Here is a 24,691-nt window from a genome sequence, read left to right as displayed (position 1 = left end):
TAATCCTGTACAGGTCATACACACTCCTACATAAAAAATGCTCTCCCTCCTGAGCGCTGCAACTGTACATACTAATCCGGTTTCAACCTATCGACTATGCTCTCATGTTTCTGTCGTCCTCTGTTAAATAGTGTGACGCAAGCCAATCATTGTCGTCTGTCTATTCATTTACACAAAATAAAACAGGTAGCACTTAGCCTCAGCTCAGAATAAGTGCACAAAGGATATCAGATGCTCCAAAACCTGGTGTGCACAAGTTTCAGGGTGTTGAGGGTTACAGTCTGTTCTGTGAACACGCATTCTGTGCTAAACATACAAAAATATCTTTAAAAAAAAAAAAAATTGGCTGAAGGGCGTGTGGAACTGAAAACGTACTTGGAAAACTATTTCCTTCATTGGTCATAAATATGACAGCAGTAAAAGGTAAACAAACCTTACTGTATAAATAACTACATAACATTTTGTGTTTCACATCCAGTGTTTATTTTTTATTTCTGTTCATCATTCCAAATATCCAGATCACCTCTCATTTCTGCAGAACTTCAGCTCTTTGTGTCCTTTGGCTCAGCCTGAATCTCACATCTCATTTAAGCATCTCACATCTACAACAAAATTCCTCCCACAACCCAAAATACACAACATGATTAGTTGACTTTCTGCAGTTGCTTCAATTCACTTTTTCACTGCGACTGACCCGTGCTCGAGTTGATGTCTGTGGTTTGCTGTTTGCAATATTGATCAAATTGCCTCTTCATGTAAAAGTAGGCAGCTCTTGGCCACCTTTAGTGATGAAACATATCAGACTCGCCCTGTGATGACCTGGCGACTTGTCCAGGGTGTACCCCGCCTTTCGCCCGTAGTCAGCTGGGATAGGCTCCAGATTGCCTGCGACCCTGTAGAACAGGATAAAGCGGCTAGAGATAATGAGATGAGATGAGACATATCAGACTCTCCAGCAAACACTAGAGGTCAGGGTCGTGAAACTTGGTAACACTTTACTCCATCCATCTGGAGGCTGTAAAATTGTAGATTACATTTGGCAGTAACAGCATTTTACACCAACCAAAGCCGAATTTTTCACAATCTATAAGCAAGACAAAGATATCAATTTAAACAACTCTGTGACAAGAATTTCCCGACTGCTTTAAAGTTTAACTGCTTAAAAGGTGTTTTGTTTGCAATAGCATTAGCTCCTATTCAGATAGCTGTACTATAGACCCTTCCCGCATGACGTCATCGTGCCGCGAGATTTCGGTAGTCGCCATATTGGAAGACCAAGTACACATCTATGTAAGTACATACATACATAAAACAAACTACACCTGAAATGTAGCCAGGGCCGGTTCTGCCCTAATCTGGACCCGGGTGCAACATCGCGCAAACCCCCCCCCAAAAAAACAAAACACACCAGTCTAAATCAGGACAACCAGTGTTCGAACTACGGGGGTACTCGGGGGATCCGAGATCCCCTGAAACAGACATGAGATCCCTTGAAAACATGATTTGGGAAATGTTGGGGGGTCTCTAAAATATTGGCAAAATGATGTTTATTGACATAGCAATCGTGTGTAACGGGAAGCATTTGCATATCCGAAGTGTTGTGTTTACATCAAAGATAAAATAAACCGATATGACAACGACTGCTGCTGCCAGGTTGGTTGTTGAGTAGCCTGACTGTTTTTTTTGTTCTTGCGTGTGGTATCATTGTTGACGTGAGGTTGTTTTTTGAACATGCCAATGCGGACACGATTTCCTCTGATGAGTTAGGACTTCAGACGCGATGCGTGTGTGGAGGTGTGGAGTCCGCGTGATATGTGCGTAAGATAGGCTTCTCATGTGTTTGGAGATCCGCGCTCCGAGACAAGCGCAAGCACCCCCCAGGGAAAAAAAGGGACCCCCCGAAAATATCGGCATAGTTCGAACACTGAGGACAACCATCACATAACTATAAACATTTTAGATCAACTATTTTAACTAAATGGGCTATAATAAATAAGCCTGCAGGCAGCCATGGCGGGCTGCCTCAGAAAAGTAACCATTCAATGACACAACTGAAAGCCTGCAGCCATGGCGGGCTGCCTCAGAAAAGTAACCATTTGTCCTACCTTAACTCGTTTTGCATTTTCTGCCTCCTTTTTTGTATTTTCGACCCTGCGTTTATTTTCTTTCCTTTTCTGAAAACCCGATTTGTGTCCAGACATTTTGTTCTGCTACCAACGATCTAACTCGTCAGGTCTCGTCTCTCGAGTCCGTGATGAAGGGCAACAATTGATACATTTTTACAAACAGCCAATAAACAGCCAATAGGGAGGTTGCAACATTCAGGCTCTCCTTTGCTCACAGACACTCAGTAATGCACTTATTCTCTGTCTCCTGGCAGAAAGCTCCTTGGTTTGCTCCCCTTGTGTCTCAATCACAGCTGGTATTCTGAAGAACGACTTCTTTTCACCTTTCCCATCAGCTTTGTTGGAACACCCTAACACAGCACAAAAGTTTACCATTGTAGGTTTATGATGAATCAAGTGCCTCGTGGGTTTAAATTCCGCGCGCTGCCGTTATTTCCCCCTGATCACGAGTTTGTTGGTCTTCCAATATGGCGCAGGGTCTGTTTACTTCCGGTGACGTCAGTGGGAAGGGGCTATAATCATAGGGGAGAACGGGGTTGGTTGCCACATGGGTTGGTTGTCACACTCATCAGAACTCACTCACTAGAGGGCGCTGTCATAAACTGATGAAAAAAATTCAGAATTGGAGTCAGAGGTCATCTACAAGGACATGTCTGCAGAAAGTGCTGAGTCATTGCGGTGAGAGGAATATTAATATCAAAATGTAAATATTCAGCACTTTGGTATTTCTTCTAGTTTTTTATACAATGAGTTTATAAAAAATAATTATTACAATTAAATAGTTTGAAGGGTTTGTTTTGATATGTTCTTTCTTAGCTATGCTACAACGGGGGCAGCATGGTGGTATAGTGGTTAGCACTGCCACTTCACAGCAAGAAGGTTCTGGGTTCAAGCCCAGTTTGCATGTTGTCCCCGTGTCTGCGTGGGTTTCTTCCGGGTGCTCCGGTTTCCCCCACAGTCCGAAGACATGCAGGTTAGGTTAACTGGTGCCTCTAAATTGACCGTAGGTGTGAATGTGAGCGTGAATGGTTGTTTGTCTCTGTGTCAGTCCTGTGATGACCTGGCGACTTGTCCAGGGTGTACCCCGCCTTTCGCCCGTAGTCAGCTGGGACAGGCTCCAACTTGCCCGCAACCCTGCACAGGATAAGCGGTTATGGATAATGGATGAATGGATGGATGGATGCTACAACAGGTGGATGCTAGCTTTAGCATTAGCAAAACAGCTCAGTTGGGGATGGTTGTCACATTCTCTTCGGGGTTGGTTGTCACATGAGACAACCAACCCCTTTGTTGGCATAGACACACATAGTGTGATATATCTACTCCTTTTTTTTTTTTCCTTTTTAGATAGAAAAATGGGTGGGAATTTTGTCAGAAAGACAAACCAGGGCCAGACTCTGCCAGATGTAATGCTAAGGGCAGTTAGAGAGGTGAAGCTGCACAACCAAACCATCAGAGCCACTGTGAAGGAATTTCAGATTAATTACAGAACACTGGCAAGATACTGTAATAAAATAATTCCATCAGAGGTTGCTAGAGATGCAATCTGCCCATCCGTCCCAGTAGAGTATATGAAAAATCGTTTAGTTTTCAGCGAGAAGCAGGAAAGTCAGCCGACAGAATACATAATGACTGTTTGTGTTTTCTCAATCCAGGATATTGTTAGGTTGTTTCATGTCAATGAAATAAACATTTTTTAAATTCATTTTTAATAATGACTCCACTTTTTTATTTTCCCCCATGAAAGTAACCTAAGGGCAACCAACCCCATAGTGTGTGACTACCAACCCCATAATGGGGATGGCTGTCACAAGTGCACAAGACATATTTGACAGTACATATCTTTTAAACAGAATAAGCTGAAGGACAGTAAGGGCATTCTATTTCTACCTGACACTATAGGCTTCCATTACAGATTGCAAGGGACACTATTAAGGATACAGTTTTGGAGGAATTCAAATAAAAGTAAAAAGTGTGACTACCAACCCTGTTCTCCCCTAATCCCTCAGAGTTCTTTACTTTTTTGCTTTAACTGTGATAATTTAAATAACTTGAGTTTTGCATGCTGTTGTCATGGCAATGAATTTATACTGCCCTCTTGACATCATGTTCATGGCTCCCGACCAGCAACATTTTTAATGCTGGAACTAAACCAAATTTGCATCCGAAAACTGACATTTTTCCAAGAAAATAAAGATTGTGGAGTCATTCCAGATTATGTTATTCTGGAAATAGCATCAGCACCTCATTGGTGGAAAAGAGCTGCTGGATAGACACACACATAGACACAGACAACCATTCACACTCACATTCACACCTACGGTCAATTTAGAGTCACCAGTTAACCTAACCTGCATGTCTTTGGACTGTGGGGGAAACCGGAGCACCCGGAGGAAACCCATGCGGACACGGGGAGAACATGCAAACTCCGCACAGAAAGGCCCTCGCCGGCCCCGGGGCTCGAACCCAGGACCTTCTTGCTGTGAGGCGACAGCGCTAACCACTACACCACCGTGCCGCCCAGCTGCTGGATAACTAGATGAAAAATGCTAGATTTATCTAGATTTGTCTCTCTCCACATAATGTGTTTCTTTTGCTCACTGAAGTCTAAGCAGCAGAAACTCACATGGACCGACTGATCTGAGAGTTACAACCTGCTCCCAGAGGTCATGTGCTGAATATTCATGTACATATGCTTAATAAGATCTCTCTCACACACCCAGGAAAAAGTAAAAATGCATAACCATTAACTCTATTCATATCACAAAATACCCAGTGTAATTTGCTCAGTAAGATCAACAGTAATTAAAAGGGAAAATTTATACTCCTTTAAAAATGAGAATCACACGCACAGGATAGTGAAACTCCCAGCACTGAATTAACACCTACAGTGCTAACTGATCCCTAATGACTGCAGACATTAATTCAGTCCTGGAGATTTTGCCGTGCCCACACAAACACAATCAAACACACTTGATGCTGGCTGTGGTCATATTATGAGGAGAGAAAGGTGAGCAGCAAGGAGTGGCCCACTGGCCCCACCCACTCCACACGTCTCACCTGTGGTCTCTAAGAGACGTGACTGAGAACAGAATGCTAAATATGCAAATCATACACAAATAGAGGGCTCCGCCCTGCTCACTTATAGGACAGGAAAATAAAAGCTTTGGCATTTGTTTGTAAAACATTCTAGTTAATGCATACATTCACCTTCCATTTTAGTATTATTAAAACCTGTACACCTATACCCCTTTTCCACCAAATCAGTTCCAGGGCTGGTTCGGGGCCAGTGCTGGTGCTGGTTCACAACTCGTTCAACTTGCGAGCCAGATGAGAACCAGTTTGCTTTTCCATAGCTCGCGGTGCTAAGGGAAGACACGTCATTACGTCGCTGTATACGTCAGTTACGTCGTTGTATACGTCATTACGTCGCTGTATACGTCAGTTACGTCGCTACGTTTGCATAAACCTTGGCGCGAATATAGAAGCAAAAACAACACGGAAGAAGCAGCAGCAGCAACAACAATAATAATAATGGATGACTTAGCATTTGTACAGCTGCTGCTTCTCATCGCTTAAAAATGGCGATCTTTCGCGGTCTTGTTATTGTTGTTGGTCTTAACAACTCCGCCCCCCGCCCCCCGCTGATGTAAGCGGTTCTTTCCTCTGGCCCAGCAGAGAGTTGGTGCTAGCCTGGAACCGGTTTTTCTGGCCCCAGAGCCAGTTCTTTGTCAATGGAAACAGAAAACCCGGTTCCAAACTAAGCACTGGCCCCGACCCAGCCCTGGAACTGCTTTGGTGGAAAAGGGGCACTACAGGAAGGGCATCCGGTGTAAAACCTGTGCCAAATAAAATATGCGGAACAGATCCACTGTGGCGACCCCTAACAGGAGCAGCCGAAAGAAGAAGAGAAAGAAGAAAAAGAACAAGACCTGTACACCTACACGTTCTTGCAATCATCTAATCAGCCAATCATGTGGCAGCAACACAGTGCATAAAACCATACAAATAGTGGTCAAGTGTATCAGTTAATATTTGCAGCAAACATCAGAATGAGGAAAATATGATCTCAGTGACTTTGACCGTGGCATGTTTTGTGACAGGCTGGTTTGAATATTTCAGAGATTGCTGATTTGAGATTTTTTTCACACAAAACAGTTTCTAGAGTTTAGACAGAATAGTGTGTAAAACAGAAAAAAAACATTTCATGGCACCTGTGTGAGTGGAAACACCTTGTTGAGAGTTCAGAAGAGAATGGCCAGACTGATGAGAGCAGACAAGAATGATATGGTAACTCAACCACACTTTACCACTTAGATCTGTGTCAAATAGCGTAATTGTGCATCAAAGCCCACAATGTAAATGCAGCATCTGACATATAGTATACCTTCTTGTTGGTGTACAGAGACCAGACATCATATGGTAGACTTTCCTGATAAAACAGATAATGAGTGCAGCTACAAGGTAGGTGAACCCTAATTCACAGCAGCTTGTCTAGCTATTTAATAACTAAAAAAAAAAAAAAAAAAAAAACTTTCTAAGGACCTTTATATTGTACAAACAGCTAAAACACAATGTTTTGCATTTAGTATTTCAGATCTGGAGCAGAGCTATATGTGTGTGTAGGATGAAGAGGCATGAAATACAGAGTGTGTGACTCACACTCCAGTCGATGGTGGCACGCAGCTCCTTGGCTGGTCCGTTGGTCACAGCAGGGAGAGGCTTCTGGACTGAGGCCAGGTGCTGCAGGCCTGAGCGAGATATGGCTTTCCTGCATCACACACCAGAAAGAACACACACTTTCAGCTAGGCACACTCTAAGGCAATTGTACTTTGTTCTTACATTTTATTTCTCATTTCTCATTTTTATACGGAATCACCATTAGCACTTGTTATAAAAAAGTCTATTCTTCCTGGTGTCGAATGGTGCATCCAAGTGGGTTATAAGTGACGCAAAATACTGGGGACGTATAAAACTGGTTGTGGAGATGTACTAAATGTGAAACAGATGTAGGAAGAAAGAGCCACAATTAAGCATAAGGGTTAAAAAAAAAAGTGCTCAGACGAGCTCAGGTGACATCTAATGTCTGACATCCTCCTGATAGCGCTGATAAATGGATAACACACACACACACACACACGATGAGCATCTTTAGCTTCTGCCAAAACCAGAAAGATCCACACCAATCTGCTGACCAGTCTGTTTGGCCAGCAAACTCCCATCACTCAGTGCATGAGGCAGAGAGACTCTGCCTCATATGGTATTGAACAGCAGACATCAGCAGAGCTGTTTCTGTTCTAGGCCACCGTGTGTGTGTGTGTCTCTCACAGTCTCTATGTGAGTCAGCATCATGTGGTTAGTGTTCTCTGCCTGCTTTTTTCTCATGGCTGCTGCCATCATACAAACTTTTGCTATTATACATACTACACATTCATATACACTATACACACACTCACCAAATACATTATTAGGAACACCTGTACATTTACACATTCATCCAATTATTTTCACATACAACGGTCTCTAGAGTTTATTCGGAATAATGCAATAGATTTAAAAAAAAAAAAAAACATCCAGCGAGCAGCAGTTCTGCAGACGGAAATGCCTTGTCGATGAAAGAATTACCAGGCTGGTTTGAGCTGACAGAAAGGCTACAGCCACTCAGATAATTACTCTGTATTATTGTGATGAACACAAAAGCATCTCAGAATGAGCACCAGGTTGAACCTTGTGTCGGATCAGCGACAACAGCAGAAGACCACACTGGGTTCCACTTCTGTCAGCCAAGAACAGAATCTGAGGCTGCAGTGAGCACAGACTCACCAAAACCAGACAGTTGAAGACGAGAAAAATGTAGCCTGGTCTGATGAATCTTGATTTCTGCTGAGGCACACAGATGGTATGGTCAGAATTTGGTGTGAACAGCTTGAATCCATGGACCCAACCTGCCTCATGTCCAGGCTGGTGGAGGTGGTGTAATGGTGTGGGGAATGTTTTCTTGGCACATTTTGCACAAGTTAGTACCAATCAATCATCACTTGAATGTCACTAAATCATATTTTAGATTCTTCAAAGTAGCCAGCATTTACCTTGATGACGCTTTGCACACTATTAGCATTATCTTAACCAGCTTCATGAGATAGTCACCTGGAATGCTCTTCAATTAACAGGTGCTTTGTCAAAAGTTAATTAGTGCAATTTCTTGCCTCATTAATGTGTTTGAGATCAAACAGTAAATAGTAAATAATAAAAATACAGTAAATAGCCCTATTCTACAACTGTAGTAATCCATATTATATCAAGAACTGTTCAACTAAGTAAAGAGACACGACAGTCCATCATTACTTTAAGACATGAAGTGTCTTTTAATTAATAAAAATAAAGAAAAAAAGCATTGAATTACAAGGTGTGTCCAACCTTTTGACTTGTACAATGGGGCAAAAAAGTATTTAGTCAGTCACCAATTGTGCAAGTTCTCCCACTTAAAAAGATGAGAGAGGCCTGTAATTTTCATCATAGGTATACCTCAACTATGAGAGACAAAATGAGAAAAAAAAAATCCAGAAAATCACATTGTCTGATTTTTAAAGAATTTATTTGCAAATTATGGTGGAAAATAAGTATTTGGTCAATAACAAAAGTTCATCTCAATACTTTGTTATATACCCTTTGTTGGCAATGACAGAGGTCAAACATTTTCTGTAAGTCTTCACAAGGTTTTCACACACTGTTGCTGGTATTTTGGCCCATTCCTCCATGCAGATCTCCTCTAAAGCAGTGATGTTTTGCGGCTGTCGCTGGGCAACACGGACTTTCAACTCCCTCCAAAGATTTTCTATGGGGTTGAGATCTGGAGACTGGCTAGGCCACTCCAGGACCTTGAAATGCTTCTTACGAAGCCACTCCTTCGTTGCCCGGGCGGTGTGTTTGGGATCATTGTCATGCTGAAAGACCCAGCCACGTTTCACCTTCAATGCCCTTGCTGATGGAAGGAGGTTTTCACTCAAAATCTCACGATACATGGCCCCATTCATTCTTTCCTTTACACGGATCAGTCGTCCTGGTCCCTTTGCAGAAAAACAGCCCCAAAGCATGATGTTTCCACCCCCATGCTTCACAGTAGGTATGGTGTTCTTTGGATGCAACTCAGCATTCTTTTTCCTCCAAACACGACAAGTTGAGTTTTTACCAAAAAGTTCTATTCTGGTTTCATCTGACCATATGACATTCTCCCAATCCTCTTCTGGATCATCCAAATGCTCTCTAGCAAACTTCAGACGGGCCTGGACATGTACTGGCTTAAGCAGGGGGACACGTCTGGCACTGGAGGATTTGAGTCCCTGGCGGCGTAGTGTGTTACTGATGGTAGCCTTTGTTACTTTGGTCCCAGCTCTCTGCAGGTCAGTCACTAGGTCCCCCCGTGTGGTTCTGGGATTTTTGCTCACTGTTCTTGTGATCATTTTGACCCCACGGGGTGAGATCTTGCGTGGAGCCCCAGATCGAGGGAGATTATCAGTGGTCTTGTATGTCTTCCATTTTCTAATAATTTCTCCCACAGTTGATTTCTTCACACCAAGCTGCTTACCTATTGCAGATTCAGTCTTCCCAGCCTGGTGCAGGTCTACAATTTTGTTTCTGGTGTCCTTTGACAGCTCTTTGGTCTTGGCCATAGTGGAGTTTGGAGTGTGACTGTTTGAGGTTGTGGACAGGTGTCTTTTATACTGATAACGAGTTCAAACAGGTGCCATTAATACAGGTAACGAGTGGAGGACAGAGGAGCCTCTTAAAGAAGTTACAGGTCTGTGAGAGCCAGAAATCTTGTTTGTTTGTAGGTGACCAAATACTTATTTTACCGAGGAATTTACCAATTAATTCATTAAAAATCCTACAATGTGATTTCCTGGATTCTTTCCCCCCATTCTGTCTCTCATAGTTGAAGTGTACCTATGATGAAAATTACAGGCCTCTCTCATCTTTTTAAGTGGGAGAACTTGCACAATTTGGTGGCTGACTAAATACTTTTTTTCCCCACTGTATATATATGTGTGTGTATATGTGTTTTTCATGTACATATTGTACATAGCTATGATAAAGTTTATAAATTACACACAATATAGCATCAACAACATTTATGGAAACTTAAGATTTGTTTAGAATTTACATAAACTCTTTGAAACTGTCTGATGCTAAAAATGGGCACATCAGACGCTCGCTGGCCGTGCTGTGAAAATTGTGCATGCAGACGCTCATCTAAGTTTCTAAATTTGTCATTGCTTAACTCTTGAATATTTTCTATTGTGAATACTATCATTAATAAGCTTATAATTTCTGCTTTCCAAAGAAATTTATCTGGTTAAGATCTGTTCAGTACTTTGGGAGTAATGGCAGGTTGAAGTTGGTACAACAGAGTTCACTTTCTGCTCGTGGGACGTCGGGAAACTGCCGGTGATTTTTGAGTCACGGGAAAGTGGTCAGGCTCTCTCTCTTCTGATCGGTTTCTGACTGGATTTCTCATGGATATCAATCAGATAACTTTTATAGGGATGTTCTCTCACTCTCACTGTTTCTGATGAAGTATTCAGCAAAAATTTCCTGTCAGCTAGTTTTGATGTTATGTTTCATGAGAGACTTTGAAATGAGTTTTCATAGCTTGACCTACTTATTTTTTCAAATCAAACTGATTCATCCAAATAAATAACTATTTTAGAATATAACTGTAGTTGTTTTGATGAAAAATATTGAAATCTTAGTGGTCAGAATGAGATTTTAAAAACCAGAAGTCAGAAACACGAGTGTCAATTTCAATTCAATTAAATAGAATTGTTTATTGGATGTGACTCACACAGTTTTTTCAAGGTTAGCCTTGAAAGCTGTGAATATTAATCGAAATAATCATTTATATACTTTCATATAAACACTAGTAGGCTCTACTTAGAAATACAAAGGCCTGCAGAGCACAAAGAAGGTATTAGAAATAATCTTTTATCACATTTTTATTTTGATAGAGAATGGTAAATGTGAATGACATTCAATGCTTATTTATGCATATTTTATAATTAACATTTCTCCTTCTTTGTGATGTATAAATGAGAGTTAAGATCAGCTTTATACTGCACAAAAAGAAGGAGAAGAAACCTTTATTTGTCACATGCACACTTCAAGCACAGTGAAATTCATCCTCTGCATTTAACCCATCTGAAGCAGTGAACACACGTGCACACACCCAGAGCAGTGGGCAGCCACAGTAGAGCGCCCGGGGAGCAGTCAGGGGTCAGGTACAACCCCGATTCCAAAAAAGTTGGGACAAAGTGCAAATTGTAAATAAAAACGGAATGCAATGATGTGGAAGTTTCAAAATTACACATTTTATTCAGAATAGAACATAGATGACATATCAAATGTTTAAACTGAGAAAATGTATCATTTAAACAGAAAAATTAGGTGATTTTAAATTTCATAACACATCTCAAAAAAGTTGGGACAAGGCCATGTTTACCACTGTGAGACATCCCCTTTTCTCTTTACAACAGTCTGTAAACGTCTGGGGACTGAGGAGACAAGTTGCTCAAGTTTAGGGATAGGAATGTTAACCCATTCTTGTCTAATGTAGGATTCTAGTTGCTCAACTGTTTTAGGTCTTTTTTGTCGTATCTTCCATTTTATGATGCGCCAAATGTTTTCTATGGGTGAAAGATCTGGACTGCAGGCTGGCCAGTTCAGTACCCGGACCCTTCTTCTACGCAGCCATGATGCTGTAATTGATGCAGTATGTGGTTCGGCATTGTCATGTTGGAAAATGCAAGGTCTTCCCTGAAAGAGACGTCGTCTGGATGGGAGCATATGTTGCTCTAGAACCTGGATATACCTTTCAGCATTGATGGTGTCTTTCCAGATGTGTAAGCTGCCCATGCCACACACCCTAATGCAACCCCATACCATCAGAGATGCAGGCTTCTGAACTGAGCGCTGATAACAACTTGGGTCGTCCTTCTCCTCTTTAGTCCGAATGACACGGCGTCCCTGATTTCCATAAAGAACTTCAAATTTTGATTCGTCTGACCACAGAACAGTTTTCCACTTTGCCACAGTCCATTTTAAATGAGCCTTGGCCCAGAGAAGACGTCTGCACTTCTGGATCATGTTTAGATACGGCTTCTTCTTTGAACTATAGAGTTTTAGCTGGCAACAGCGGATGGCACGGTGAATTGTGTTCACAGATAATGTTCTCTGGAAATATTCCTGAGCCCATTTTGTGATTTCCAATACAGAAGCATGCCTGTATGTGATGCAGTGCCGTCTAAGGGCCCGAAGATCACGGGCACCCAGTATGGTCTTCCGGCCTTGACCCTTACGCACAGAGATTCTTCCAGATTCTCTGAATCTTTTGATGATATTATGCACTGTAGATGATGATATGTTCAAACTCTTTGCAATTTTACACTGTCGAACTCCTTTCTGATATTGCTCCACTATTTGTCAGTGCAGAATTAGGGGGATTGGTGATCCTCTTCCTATCTTTACTTCTGAGAGCTGCTGCCACTCCAAGATGCTCTTTTTATACCCAGTCATGTTAATGACCTATTGCCAATTGACCTAATGAGTTGCAATTTGGTCCTCCAGCTGTTCCTTTTTTGTACCTTTAACTTTTCCAGCCTCTTATTGCCCCTGTCCCAACTTTTTTGAGATGTGCTGCTGTCATGAAATTTCAAATGAGCCAATATTTGGCATGAAATTTCAAAATGTCTCACTTTCAACATTTGATATGTTGTCTATGTTCTATTGTGAATACAATATCAGTTTTTGAGATTTGTAAATTATTGCATTCTGTTTTTATTTACAATTTGTACTTTGTCCCAACTTTTTTGGAATCGGGGTTGTACCTTGCTCAAGGGCACCTCAGCCCAAGGCCGCCCCAAATTAACCTAACTGCATGTCTTTGGACTGTGGGGGAAACCGGAGCACCCGGAGGAAACCCACGCAGACACGGGGGGGAACATGCAAACTCCACATAGAAAGGCCCTCGCCGGCTGCAAACCCGGAACCTTCTTGCTGTGAGGTGATCGTGCTAACCACTACACCACCGTGCCACCTTAATTTTTATAGGGATGTTCTCTCACTCTCACTGTTTCTGATTAAGTATTCAGCAAAAATTTCCTGTCAGCTAGTTTTGATGTTGTGCTTCACGAGAGACTTTGAAATGAGGTTTCATAGCTTTCATAGGTTCCGGGTTCGAACCCAAATAAAGACATTTGGTGAAACTTTGAAGAAGAGAATGTATCGATTTAACATTTTACCTCATTAGCACAATTAATACTAATTAAATACAATTTTGCATAATTGGTTTTTACTAATTTTTCAAACTTTGTATTCAGTATACAACCATCTATGTGCCTGCAATTTCCATGTAAATATCTTGAAAAATAAAAAAAAATATTAAAGCATATTAGATTAGATTAGATTAGATTAGATAAAACTTTCTTGATCCCTTTGGGAGGGTTCCCTCAGGGAAATTAAGAACGCAGAGTCATGGCCTCAGTTTTGTTTATAAATGCCTTGAGACCTCAAAAATGGCACAGGAATAGTTTTAAGCGTTACCAATAAATCTAATATAGTAATTTTTACGATTGAAGTGATTCATATAGGTAGTGGTCTGAGTGAATGACTTTGACGTCCGTGAAGTCACAACAGGAAGTCTATCAGTCTCATTGCCATTTTCGCTATACTAAAACACAGAGCTGACTGCAACTCCAATCCTCCATTTTGAGCTAATTTATCGCCATGCCACGTAGATATGTTGCTGGCCGGTGCAGCAACATGACAGAAAGTGGATTTACGTTGCATTCATGGCCCAAAAATGTTCAAACTGCAAAGATTTGGAAGGGTTTTGTGAGAAGTTTACGGGCACATTGGGCGCCTACAAAGTGGTCTCTCCTCTGCTCTGCACATTTTACTGAAGACTCGTACGAGACCTCTGATCTGTTGAGGAGCGTTGGCTATAAGCCCGTATTGAAAGAGGGTGCAGTATCAACAATTAAATAAAACTACAAGAAAAGGAAAGTATTTTTTTTATTTATTTATTTATTTATTTTAAAAGGAAATTAAGTTTAGTTGCACCAGTCACCGGAGTGAGCCAAGGGTTATTGGTAAAACCCAGGAAGGAATGGGACGGGACATATCGCTCACGCAGTGACCTCCCTGCGGTTGTTGCTAAAACCGGCGACATCTCGTTCCGTTCCGGGTTTTAGTAATTGCCTGAGCTGAGCAGTAATGGCGGAGTACACAGTATGGAGAGAATGGAGAATGAATGGACCAGCCACCTGATTTCTAAACTGGATACTGCTGCCATCTTGCCCTTACATGGAAGAAGCGAATGAATGGAGAACTGAACGAACAACTGAAAGTCAGATTGTTTCAAAACAATCGGCCACAAGATCTAGTCTGGCTAACGCAACTTCAAAGCTCTGTGAGCATTAGTCTGGCAAAGATATTAAGCCCAACCGTTTCCCAAAGCGCGTGGTTGACCCGCCTCCCTGAAATGCCTCAGTTTGCTACTGGTCGAAGCCAGAAAAGGCTGTGACGAAGCTTAAACCAATCACATCACTCTTTCCTCTGATGTATGTGACGCGACGGAAACTGCTTGAGTAACAGGAAGAAGAAGGAGGAGAATAAATACCTCCAGGGCTGCTCTTTGCTCCATTTTCAATGAGAACTTCCTGTTGAATGCTTTCAATACAGCATCTACCGCTGTGTCAAAGGCTTGCCGCTGCTCCATGTTCGTAATGTTTCTAGTGAATGAAGCGCTTCCGGCATAGATTCTGTAAACAATCTATGGCTTCCGGTCGCAGTTCTACTACATCACTGCCTTGAACACGCCTCTACCCAGGGCTGTTTTTCACAAATTGCTACTGTCATTTTACTGGTTTGTTTACATTCTAAGCGGAAATGATTTGGTCGGACGTTTTGTATACAGATTTTATTTATCGAATTTGCAGAAAATGAAAATAAAAATGCTCTTTTTCTCAAAATCCAGTGAATTTGGTTAGAATAAAACAGTTATTCCACTCAAATCTCATCGTACATGATTTATAGCCAACTCGGCGCTACGCGTCTCGTCAGCCATCAGCTCATATCTGACTTGATTCATATATGACTTGGTTAATGAGGCCCATTTTGGACTATGTTATCCTCATACAGAATATTACATCAGTTTTCTAAAAATTAAGCCATTTTTTCAATCTTTGATCGGTAATGTCTCAAGAATGGATAAACATATTTTGTGGTCTATGATAAACTATCGATAATAAAATGCTATCAATTCTAGACCACTCAAATACAAAATAGAATTAGGGCCTCAATAATCCCACTTTTCCATTTCTGATACCAATATTAAGGATATTCTATACTGCACAATAACCAAGGCAACTCTGCTCCATTCTGTTGCCAGCTTGTGAGAAATGTCACAGGAGTCATGTTGGATAATTTAAATATAATTTGTGTCTTATGTTCATATACACACTGTGTTGTACTGATCAATATCATATGCATTCAAGACATGAAAGTCATCAGTGGATCTTACTGGAAAAGGTCAAATTGGGTCAGATACTGATCCAGTGTTTAAGGCCAACATCAGGCCCTGCACACATAAGCACACCAAACATTGTATTTTTATACACATGTACTGTATGCTCATCTGAAAGAGCCATCAGCTGCTCTTTGAAAACAGTTAAGGACGACTGAACGACATATCAAACAATCAGAGGAAGGACAAAGAGAGAAGACAAAAACATATTCAGCACACACGAGGTGGTGGGCTAGACACCCGACACCCTGCTGAAATGTCCAACTGCTAGGCTAAAATTATCCCGCTCAAAGAGAACAGAAGAGAGTCCTGTTACAGGCCTGTACACACACACACACACACACACACACACACACACACACACACACACACACACACACATATCCCTTTAGCCTCAGAGTTAAAAATAGCAGCACAGGGGTTGACAGACATGCTGGAAAAATGCCACAGTGACGACAACTAATAATTGCGTGCGCACACACACAGACAGAGAGAGAGAGAGAAAGAGACATTGGCCAATAAAAGTAATTAAATAATCATGAACATCAAAAGCATTTTCAGCTTTTGATTCTTATCTCTTAAAAAAAATTGTTCCTACACAGCCGATGGCATGCAGTTAATCAGATGACGTTGGAGTTTACGTACTAAAACACACCGCACTGTATTTAAAGAGTTCTGTATATTGGGCAGTTGGGTCTTTTTCAACTATCAGCTCCACTATTGATAGCATGCACTGTCTGAAATAAAGCATTTCTGTATGGAACAAACAAGCAAAATACCAAGTCAATACTGAGAAACAAGGTGGGCTAAACGTCAGGCAAGCCGCAAAAAGGTATATATTAGACAAGATTAACTCAGTGAACATGCAGACCATAATTGCAGCACTAATCAAGAGAGATAAAGGCTTAAAGAGTTCTCTTATGAGAGAGCATGGTCCAGGACATCCCTTACAGGAAACCAGCAGCCTTCCTCAAGGCCACAACCCTCCTAATCAAATACCCAAGGTAATATCAGATATGGATGTGTACACTACCTTGCACTAATAAACAAAAAATGACCTGAACAGACCCTTGAAAAAAAATGATCTTAAGAAAAATAAATAGTTGTTTTACAGCCTGACACTACACCTTTCCAAAATTAACCATGTTCTTTTGGCACAAGGGAAAATAATGGTTTGCCACTCTTATAACCTGGTTACGATGGTATGTCTGTCATACTACCACTTCTACTAACATTTAGTTAACAGAAAAAAACTATAAGGCCATAGTTATTTTATAGTTAAGCATATAACAATCATATTGATCATGCCATGGTAAAACAGTAGCAATAAATCTCATCTCATCTCATTATCTCTAGCCGCTTTATCCTGTTCTACAGGGTCGCAGGCAAGCTGGAGCCTATCCCAGCTGACTACGGGCGAAAGGCGGGGTACACCCTGGACAAGTCACCAGGTCATCACAGGGCTGACACATAGACACAGACAACCATTCACACTCACATTCACACCTACGGTCAATTTAGAGTCACCAGTTAACCTAACCTGCATGTCTTTGGACTGTGGGGGAAACCGGAGCACCCGGAGGAAACCCACGCAGACATGGGGAGAACATGCAAACTCCACACAGAAAGGCCCTCGCCGGCCACGGGGCTCGAACCCGGACCTTCTTGCTGTGAGGCGACCGCGCTAACCACTACACCACCGTGCCGCCCAGTAGCAATAAATAATAAATATAATGACCATCATGCAATACAGTAAAAAATAGTCAGCTGTAGTAAACGTTCGATACACACACACACACACATCCAAACATAAACAGCATAGAGGGTGTGGAAGTTTCACACTGCTAGCCCATATAATACCTTAAGCTCACCGACCACTTTATTAGGAATACCCCTACGCCTACTGTTTTATGCAGTCATCTCATCAGCCAATCCCTTAAGAGCATCACATTGCATTAAATCATGCAGATACAAATCAAGAGCTTCAGTTACTGTAGTGTTCACGTCAAACATCAGAATGGGAAAAACTGTGATCTCAAAGTACCGTATGACTTTCACTGTGGCACTGTGGGTGTTGGTGCCAGATGGACTGGTTTGAGTATTTCAGAAACTGCTGATCTCCTGGGGTTTTCACACACAACAGGTTACACAGAATGGTGTGAAAAACAAAAAACATTGAGTGAGCGACAGTTCTATGGGTGGAAACAAACGCCTTGTTGATAAGAGAGGTCAGAGGAAAATGGCCAGATTGGTTTGAGCTCCCAGGAAGGATATAGTAACTCATAGCAACTCTTTACAGCCGTGGTGATCAGAAAAGCATCTCAGCATGCAACAGCGGAAGAGCACATTGGGTTCCACTCCTGCCAGCCAAGAACAGGAGAACAAGTTCTTATTAAAGTGGCCGGTGAGTGTGTGTGTGTGTGTGTGTGTGTGTGTGTGTGTGTGTGTGTGTGTGTGTGAGATACAAAATTGAAGTAAATAATTATGATTCCAATATGAGCAACTAACTGGGCTTATTATACTTTCACCATTACTGTAGAGTCTTACACACATTACCAGTCAAGAAAGCTGCATGACATGGTTTTCATGTAGGTCACAATGCACAGCTCATTAGAATGAGCCGTTCTATATTTTAGCCTCAATCAAGCAACCAAGTGCAAGGCAGGAGGTCAAATGGAGAGCAAGTACAGAAAAGAGATGTGACATGGCTGCAGAGAGAGTGAAAAAGAGAGAGGGAGGGAGAGAGGAAGGGAGGGAAGGAGGGCAATCAGACAGAGCTCTTTTAACAAAATTAGTTCCAGTAATATCATGGCTGATGCTGGTCTCACTTCCCAGATGGATATTACAATCACAGTGTGCCCGTATACACCAGCAAACCTGTATGCAGTGAACTGGGCCTCATAAGACTTGGGTACGAAAAAAAAAACAGATGAAGGAGGAGAGAGGGGAAGGAGGAAGAAAGTAACCCTGTGAAGCTATGAGTTCTATTTAGAAGCTATTGTGTTTTATCCCCCTCCACTTCCCATCATACCTTGCAGTAATGCTACCCCTCCTGAGTTACCATAGCAACAGTCCAACACAGCAGGCCCAGCGGTGTATTTAAGGCCATCTTGCTGTGAGCATGGTAATCTCTGTCCTCATGCACATTGTCTCAGGCAATTAGAGAGCGCTGCTCTGCGTGGGCTGTGAACTCGTCCGGTTCTTTTATGTCAATCGTCTGCCCACGTTCTGCAATATGATCTGATCCCTCTCTTCCTCCCTCTGCAGTCTGTGTACTCAGTGGGAACTGGTCTTGGTGGGCCTACTTTTTTTTAAAATTTTTTTAAATTTATCGCTTATTACAGTTTTGATTGCTACTTATGTACCGTTTGCCATTTGTGCACTGTGCTTTATAATTTGCACTACCTATTTATGTGAAAAGTTACCTACCTATCTCTTATATCCATCTATCCATCTGTATGTATATACATATTTATCTATCTATCTATACATCTAATCATCTGTGAGCTCATGTATGCAGAAGAGGGCCGATAGCGCGTTCCTCTGAGTGCGTTAAGGTGCCCTGTGACCAACTTTTTCAATGAAACATGACATGATGTCTGGTACTTAGCCTAATAGCTCATAGCATCAGCCAAAATCAAACAACAAGCAAGGATTACATGTATTATTATTCATACTGCAGCAAACAGACAAACTTAAGCCTCGGTCACAACCGGCCGTACGTGCTCCTACGGCCGGTCTATGTGCAAAAAATGCAAGAAACACACGGAGGGCGCGCGTGAAACGCACGGAGAGCACGTGTGTGACGTGCTGATTTTCGAGCCGTAGACTGGCTGCAGACCGGCCGCAGAAGTTCTTTGTCATGTCAAACAAACTCTATGGGCGCTTACGTTTTTTTCAGGTTGCAAGACAAACTTACGGCCAACGTGCGTCTTTCTCCACGAACAAAAAAAACGCAGCGATTTGGGAAACGCCAAAAATCGCACGGCCAAAAAATCGTACGTCCGGTTGTGACCTAGGCTTTAGCTATTTAATTCAGTGTTGTATAGATTATTGTATGCCCATTAAAGTAGTGGATTGAGCTATCTCTGTATTTCTTGCTTTTTGATGATTGCTGTTTTACAGTTAAGTAACTTTAACTGCTTCTCACTAAGAGTGGTTTAGACCCTAGTCACACTACAGCTCGCGATAGGTTTGCGAATACTTGCCGATGAAAAATTGGTCACCTCGCCACCAATCATGGCAAATGTTCTCCGAGCTTCGCGAGCTGTTTTTTCTTGTGAGTGGCCAAAAATGTCGCGAAAAATTTCAATTCATGCATTGAAATCTGGTGGCGATGTTTTTGTCGGCAAACTAAGCAGTGAATACTCACAGGCAAGTTTGGGAATACTTCCCAAACCTCTGGGAAACATCGCCACCAAAACACCTCATTTTCATCGATAACCCATCACAAAACATCACAAGCTGTAGTGTGACGTAGCCTTACCAATAGAAAATAATCTCTTATGGTATTAAAAAAATCTCTTTGGGTATACTCTGTACAAAGCACAGGGTAACTCATCAGTTTGACAAAGCAGCTTCCGTAGAAAAAAAGGAAAGCATTAGTAGCGTAACTGGTTACTTTATGAAAAAGATAGTTTGGCTATAGTTTATCTATTTTAAATTATGAGTAGATTGGCAAGTTACAACTTTAAAGTAGTTTCCCAAACACCGATCTGTCTATACTACATGGTCTATTCCCTATCTATCTATATAAAGTCAGTGAACTACAGCTTCTTCACTGTGGAACACTGTGTAGGATCAGGGCTCCAGGGATCAGTTTCAGGTACTGACTCCTGAACCACAATCATTAAAGGAGACGGATGACATTCAGCTACCAGAGACATTGTGTAGGACAGCAATGACTCACCACCACACAACCTACCTTTTGCTTGTTGGTAATGAGGAACTTCTCCTCTCCGCACCTTGTTGACTTGTACCAGAGATGAATGCAACAGCCATGACCGACACTGAGAAAAGCCCCAAGAGTACAAGAACCCTCATCAAACACCGCTACGCAATCTAACAGCTTAACTCCAGTGTACCTGCACACACTCTCTCTATCCCAGCATGTAGGGTAGACCTGATGCTGGTTACCTGAGAGCAGGGAGGCCGATGGTGGGTGTCACCAGAGCTCTGGGAGAATCTTTCGGCACCATCAGCGCGACGTCACTCACCTCACAGGATCAATTCCAACAAAGCGGTGAGGCTATTTTAAGATTCATTTTGCAACCCAGTTAATTTTTTCACGACAATCTTACCTGGTACAACGATAGCCTTCCTAAGTTAGCGTTTAATTCCAGACAAACAGTATCGTGTATCGTTTAAGGCTCATTCGTCATTTTTTACTAGTAAATCTCAGCCATATCCTGTAGATTCATGTGTATTTTGATAAATATGTGTTAGCAAAACCCTAATGATGTGTAGTTGTTGAGTCAATCCAATTAGCATACGTTAAATATCAGGCTCAAATTCACCTTTAATAAGAATCATTGTTCTAAACGAAGAGTTTCCAAAACTGCTACGGAAGAAATCCTAGCAGGCAAAGAAAAAAGTTTAACAACAAAAACCTACGCACACGTCAGTGGAAAAGACTGCTATTTTTTCCACCAAGCAACAGTAAGAAAACAGTGAGGCAAAAGTCTGGTGTGACCACTAATAATGAATAATAAGCACTTCAATTTTGTTACCATCCAAACAGACCTCTTGTTTTCTACTGGCTTAAAATACCAGAGCTTGTTAATTCAAGGGTCAAGGTTCACCTAGATAAAGCTAATATGAAGCAAAAGCCACTGCTACCAGAACCAAATGCCAAGGATCACAGGTTTAGTCTGACTGCGTCTTTAATGAAAACAGAAAAAAAATAAAGAGTCATAAATCATAAATGCTACAGCTAAACCTTCTGCTAAACTTATTATAAGTGCCGTCTTTGGTTATATGATTGTTAGGGCAAACTGGAGAAATCCTTTAAGCACAACAGCACTTTTTGCAGAAGTACAAGTGTCACAATGTCATCCCACAATCCCCATTTCCAAAATATTCAACTGAATTGTGATTTTTCTGGTAACACGGCATCTGTTACCAAAAATAGCCCAAGACCGATGACGTCTTTTTGGCTGAGATGATAATCACCCTCATAGCAACCTCCTTTATGATGAGCTAACCTGCAGCTTTCTTGATTAACATTTGCACAAGAGCAAGGAAATAACATTTACAAGTCTACCAAGTTCCGTTTAGCAACAGGATATGTATGACAGAGAATTTTTTTAACATTGAATGAGCAGAGAGAACAGCCAGACTGACACTTGCAAGACACCGAAATATTTCACACTGGCAGCAGACTATGAAATGAGTGTGATCAAGACAGCCAGAGGGAATTTTCCCTGTCTTTAGCTCACTACAGCTCATTTCTAGTGATGTCACCCCAGCAACACACTTACACAATCCAAACCAATCCAACCCAACCATATCTCCATCATCACTGGCAGCATGAAGTTACTATTCCTCTTTCCAAGGCCTTGAGCTTTTTTTTTTCTGCCTTCTAAAGTGGGCCAGTATGTTCACAGTGATGGGGTTTGCCTTTAGCAGACTGATCAGTAAAGCCTCATCTTTAGGTCCTTCTCACACTACACATGCTACACCACACTGCTGCCTACAATTTCACAATAAAACCCTACACCTTCAACTATTTTAGCTTTCCTGTCATAATAAAATCACCTTTTAAAAAATGTAAATATGCACAATACTACAGTTCCATATTCACCCCAAAAGCTCCGTTAGGCTAAATAATTATATAAACAATGTGAATACTGTGTCACAATACCAGCTATTTCATCAGGAAGAGGAAGTGCTTAGACGGTTGGCTGCACTCCGTGCTTGTTGCATTCCTTTCACCAAGTTTTTACTAGGTTACCCTTTTTTATCAGATTTTATATTCTGTTGTTTTTTAGTAAACTACGGTTTACACATACCATGAAGCAAAAATATATTTGCACGCTGAATTGAATTAACAACAATTTCGGCACAAACCGACTTCAACGCACCCTAAACAATCAATGAGGCATGTCCAACACTACATGGGGTTCTACATGCTGTTTGCGTGTGCTGTAGGCCTACTTGTTATCTCTACTCTGGGACCTCTGATATTCGGAATTTCTACGGCAAAGCCTGCACGAAATGAGCAAAAGAAGAGCATTGTCCCTAATGAACTCCATTTGAATAACTTTGGACATGGTCAGCTCACCATTTTCAATTCAATCCGGAGACTCAGATCAGAGCGCACATCACGCATTAAAACAAATAATATAAAGCGCATCAAATGGACTAATTCCTACGTGGTAACATACCTTTTCCTTCTGGTCCTCTTGGCAGGAGATATACAGCTTAACCCAGGCCCAGGCCTGGTGAATACACCAGCTGAGAAAGTGATCGACCTTCCGCCTCAACTGGTTGGACTGAAGCCCTCTGAACTCACTACGCTGGACTCTGGTGCGAAACATCTTGCTGTTGCACTGATCGAATCAGACACCCTGACCGTTTCTCCAAGTAATAGCGGTGCCTGGTTCGGAGATCGGAATACAGAGGTTCTCAGCGTGAAACAGGTGGCAGAAAACAGGTCAACAATATATACCAACGCTGGCTGTGGAAAGGGGGTGACGGAGACCAACTCGATACCCGATGTCAACATAGCCTGCGCCGCCGATCCCGCCGGCCGACCCGGTGATGGACACCAAAGCAGACTGTGCTGAAGATAACTCAGGCCACAAGCCAACAAAGAAGGCTAATATTCTCCAGAATGTAAGATCATTCCAAGCACACGTACTTTCTAAACAAAGACAGACTCTATTTTTTCAAACTGTCAACCACGCAAAAGTAGTGTGGGACCTTACAGTAAAACCCAAAGGCATCTTTGGGGGTCATTTAAACATCTGTAGTCTGCTCCCCAAGCATGATGAAATTAGGACTTTATTAACTGACTCTAATATTGACTTTCTCTGTCTTGGTGAAACATGGCTACATAATAACATTTCAACCAGTTTAATCAGTGTCCCAGGATATCATTGTTTTAGAAAGGACCGAAATGTGGGAAGGGGAGGGGGTGTGTTGATATATATCAAAGATTTGTTCAAATGTACAGAAATTAATCTCTGTGCGGATATAGCAATTGAATGTTTATGCATAAATGTCTCATGATCCCCAAATATGGAGTTTAACATCCTGGTTGTATACAACCCTCCTACAGGATGTGTCACAACCTTATGTGAGAACATGGATGCAATATTTAAAATCTTTAGACACAATCGCGAAATGCTTGTTTTGGGGGATTTTAACATAAACTGGCTGGATAAACAATGTAGAAAAAAAGTCAAAGACTTGACATTTAAACATGATTTTCGTCAGATGGTTAAAAGCCCTACACGCATTACCAGACATACACAAACCCTGATAGATTTGATATTCTCAAACAAACCCGACAGAGTTATAAAGGCATACAATTTAGTCACTGGCCTATCTGATCACAACATGACATTAATTGCAAGAAAACTCACTAAGAGACGGTTAGTTCGTTTTGCAAATACTGATCATAAATCTATGAGACTTGAGATACCTCGCAGGAAGATGACTGAATTTGAGAATGAACTAAAAAATGTTAACTGGGATGAACTTAAACAATGCAACAACGCAAATGACTGCTGCAGCAAGCTAATGTCCAGCATTGGTTGCATTGTTAATAAGTTTATTACACAATGTAAGAAACATCAAAGAAAAGTACAACTTCCATGGCTTAATGAAGATATTCGTCATCTGATGAAGAAAAGAGATTTTGCTCTGAAAACTTTTCTTAAGACTCAAAATGATACGGATATGAAACTCTTTAAAGGCCTGCGAAATAGAGTTGTAAAGGAATTGCGCACTTCAAAATCCCGCTACTATCTTCAAGTATTA

At 41.5% G+C, this 24,691-nt stretch overlaps 1 protein-coding gene across 2 annotated transcripts in view; it reads right to left on the bottom strand.

Moving 5' to 3' along the window:
* The window catches only part of dgki (diacylglycerol kinase, iota), a 162,741-nt gene that overhangs the window by 72,739 nt on the left and 65,311 nt on the right, over positions 1-24,691 (bottom strand). For both annotated transcript variants that reach the window (XM_060903143.1, XM_060903144.1), the window contains exon 2: positions 6,789-6,897. In XM_060903143.1, the coding sequence (XP_060759126.1) occupies positions 6,789-6,897 (109 nt within the window). The remainder of the gene's footprint in view (positions 1-6,788; positions 6,898-24,691) is intronic.

This window comes from Neoarius graeffei, chromosome 21 (genome assembly GCF_027579695.1).
Source record: "Neoarius graeffei isolate fNeoGra1 chromosome 21, fNeoGra1.pri, whole genome shotgun sequence".
In the NCBI taxonomy this organism is placed as follows: Eukaryota; Metazoa; Chordata; class Actinopteri; order Siluriformes; family Ariidae; genus Neoarius; species Neoarius graeffei.
Note: the sequence above shows the minus strand (reverse complement) of the source record. Positions and strands in the feature narration are given on the sequence as shown.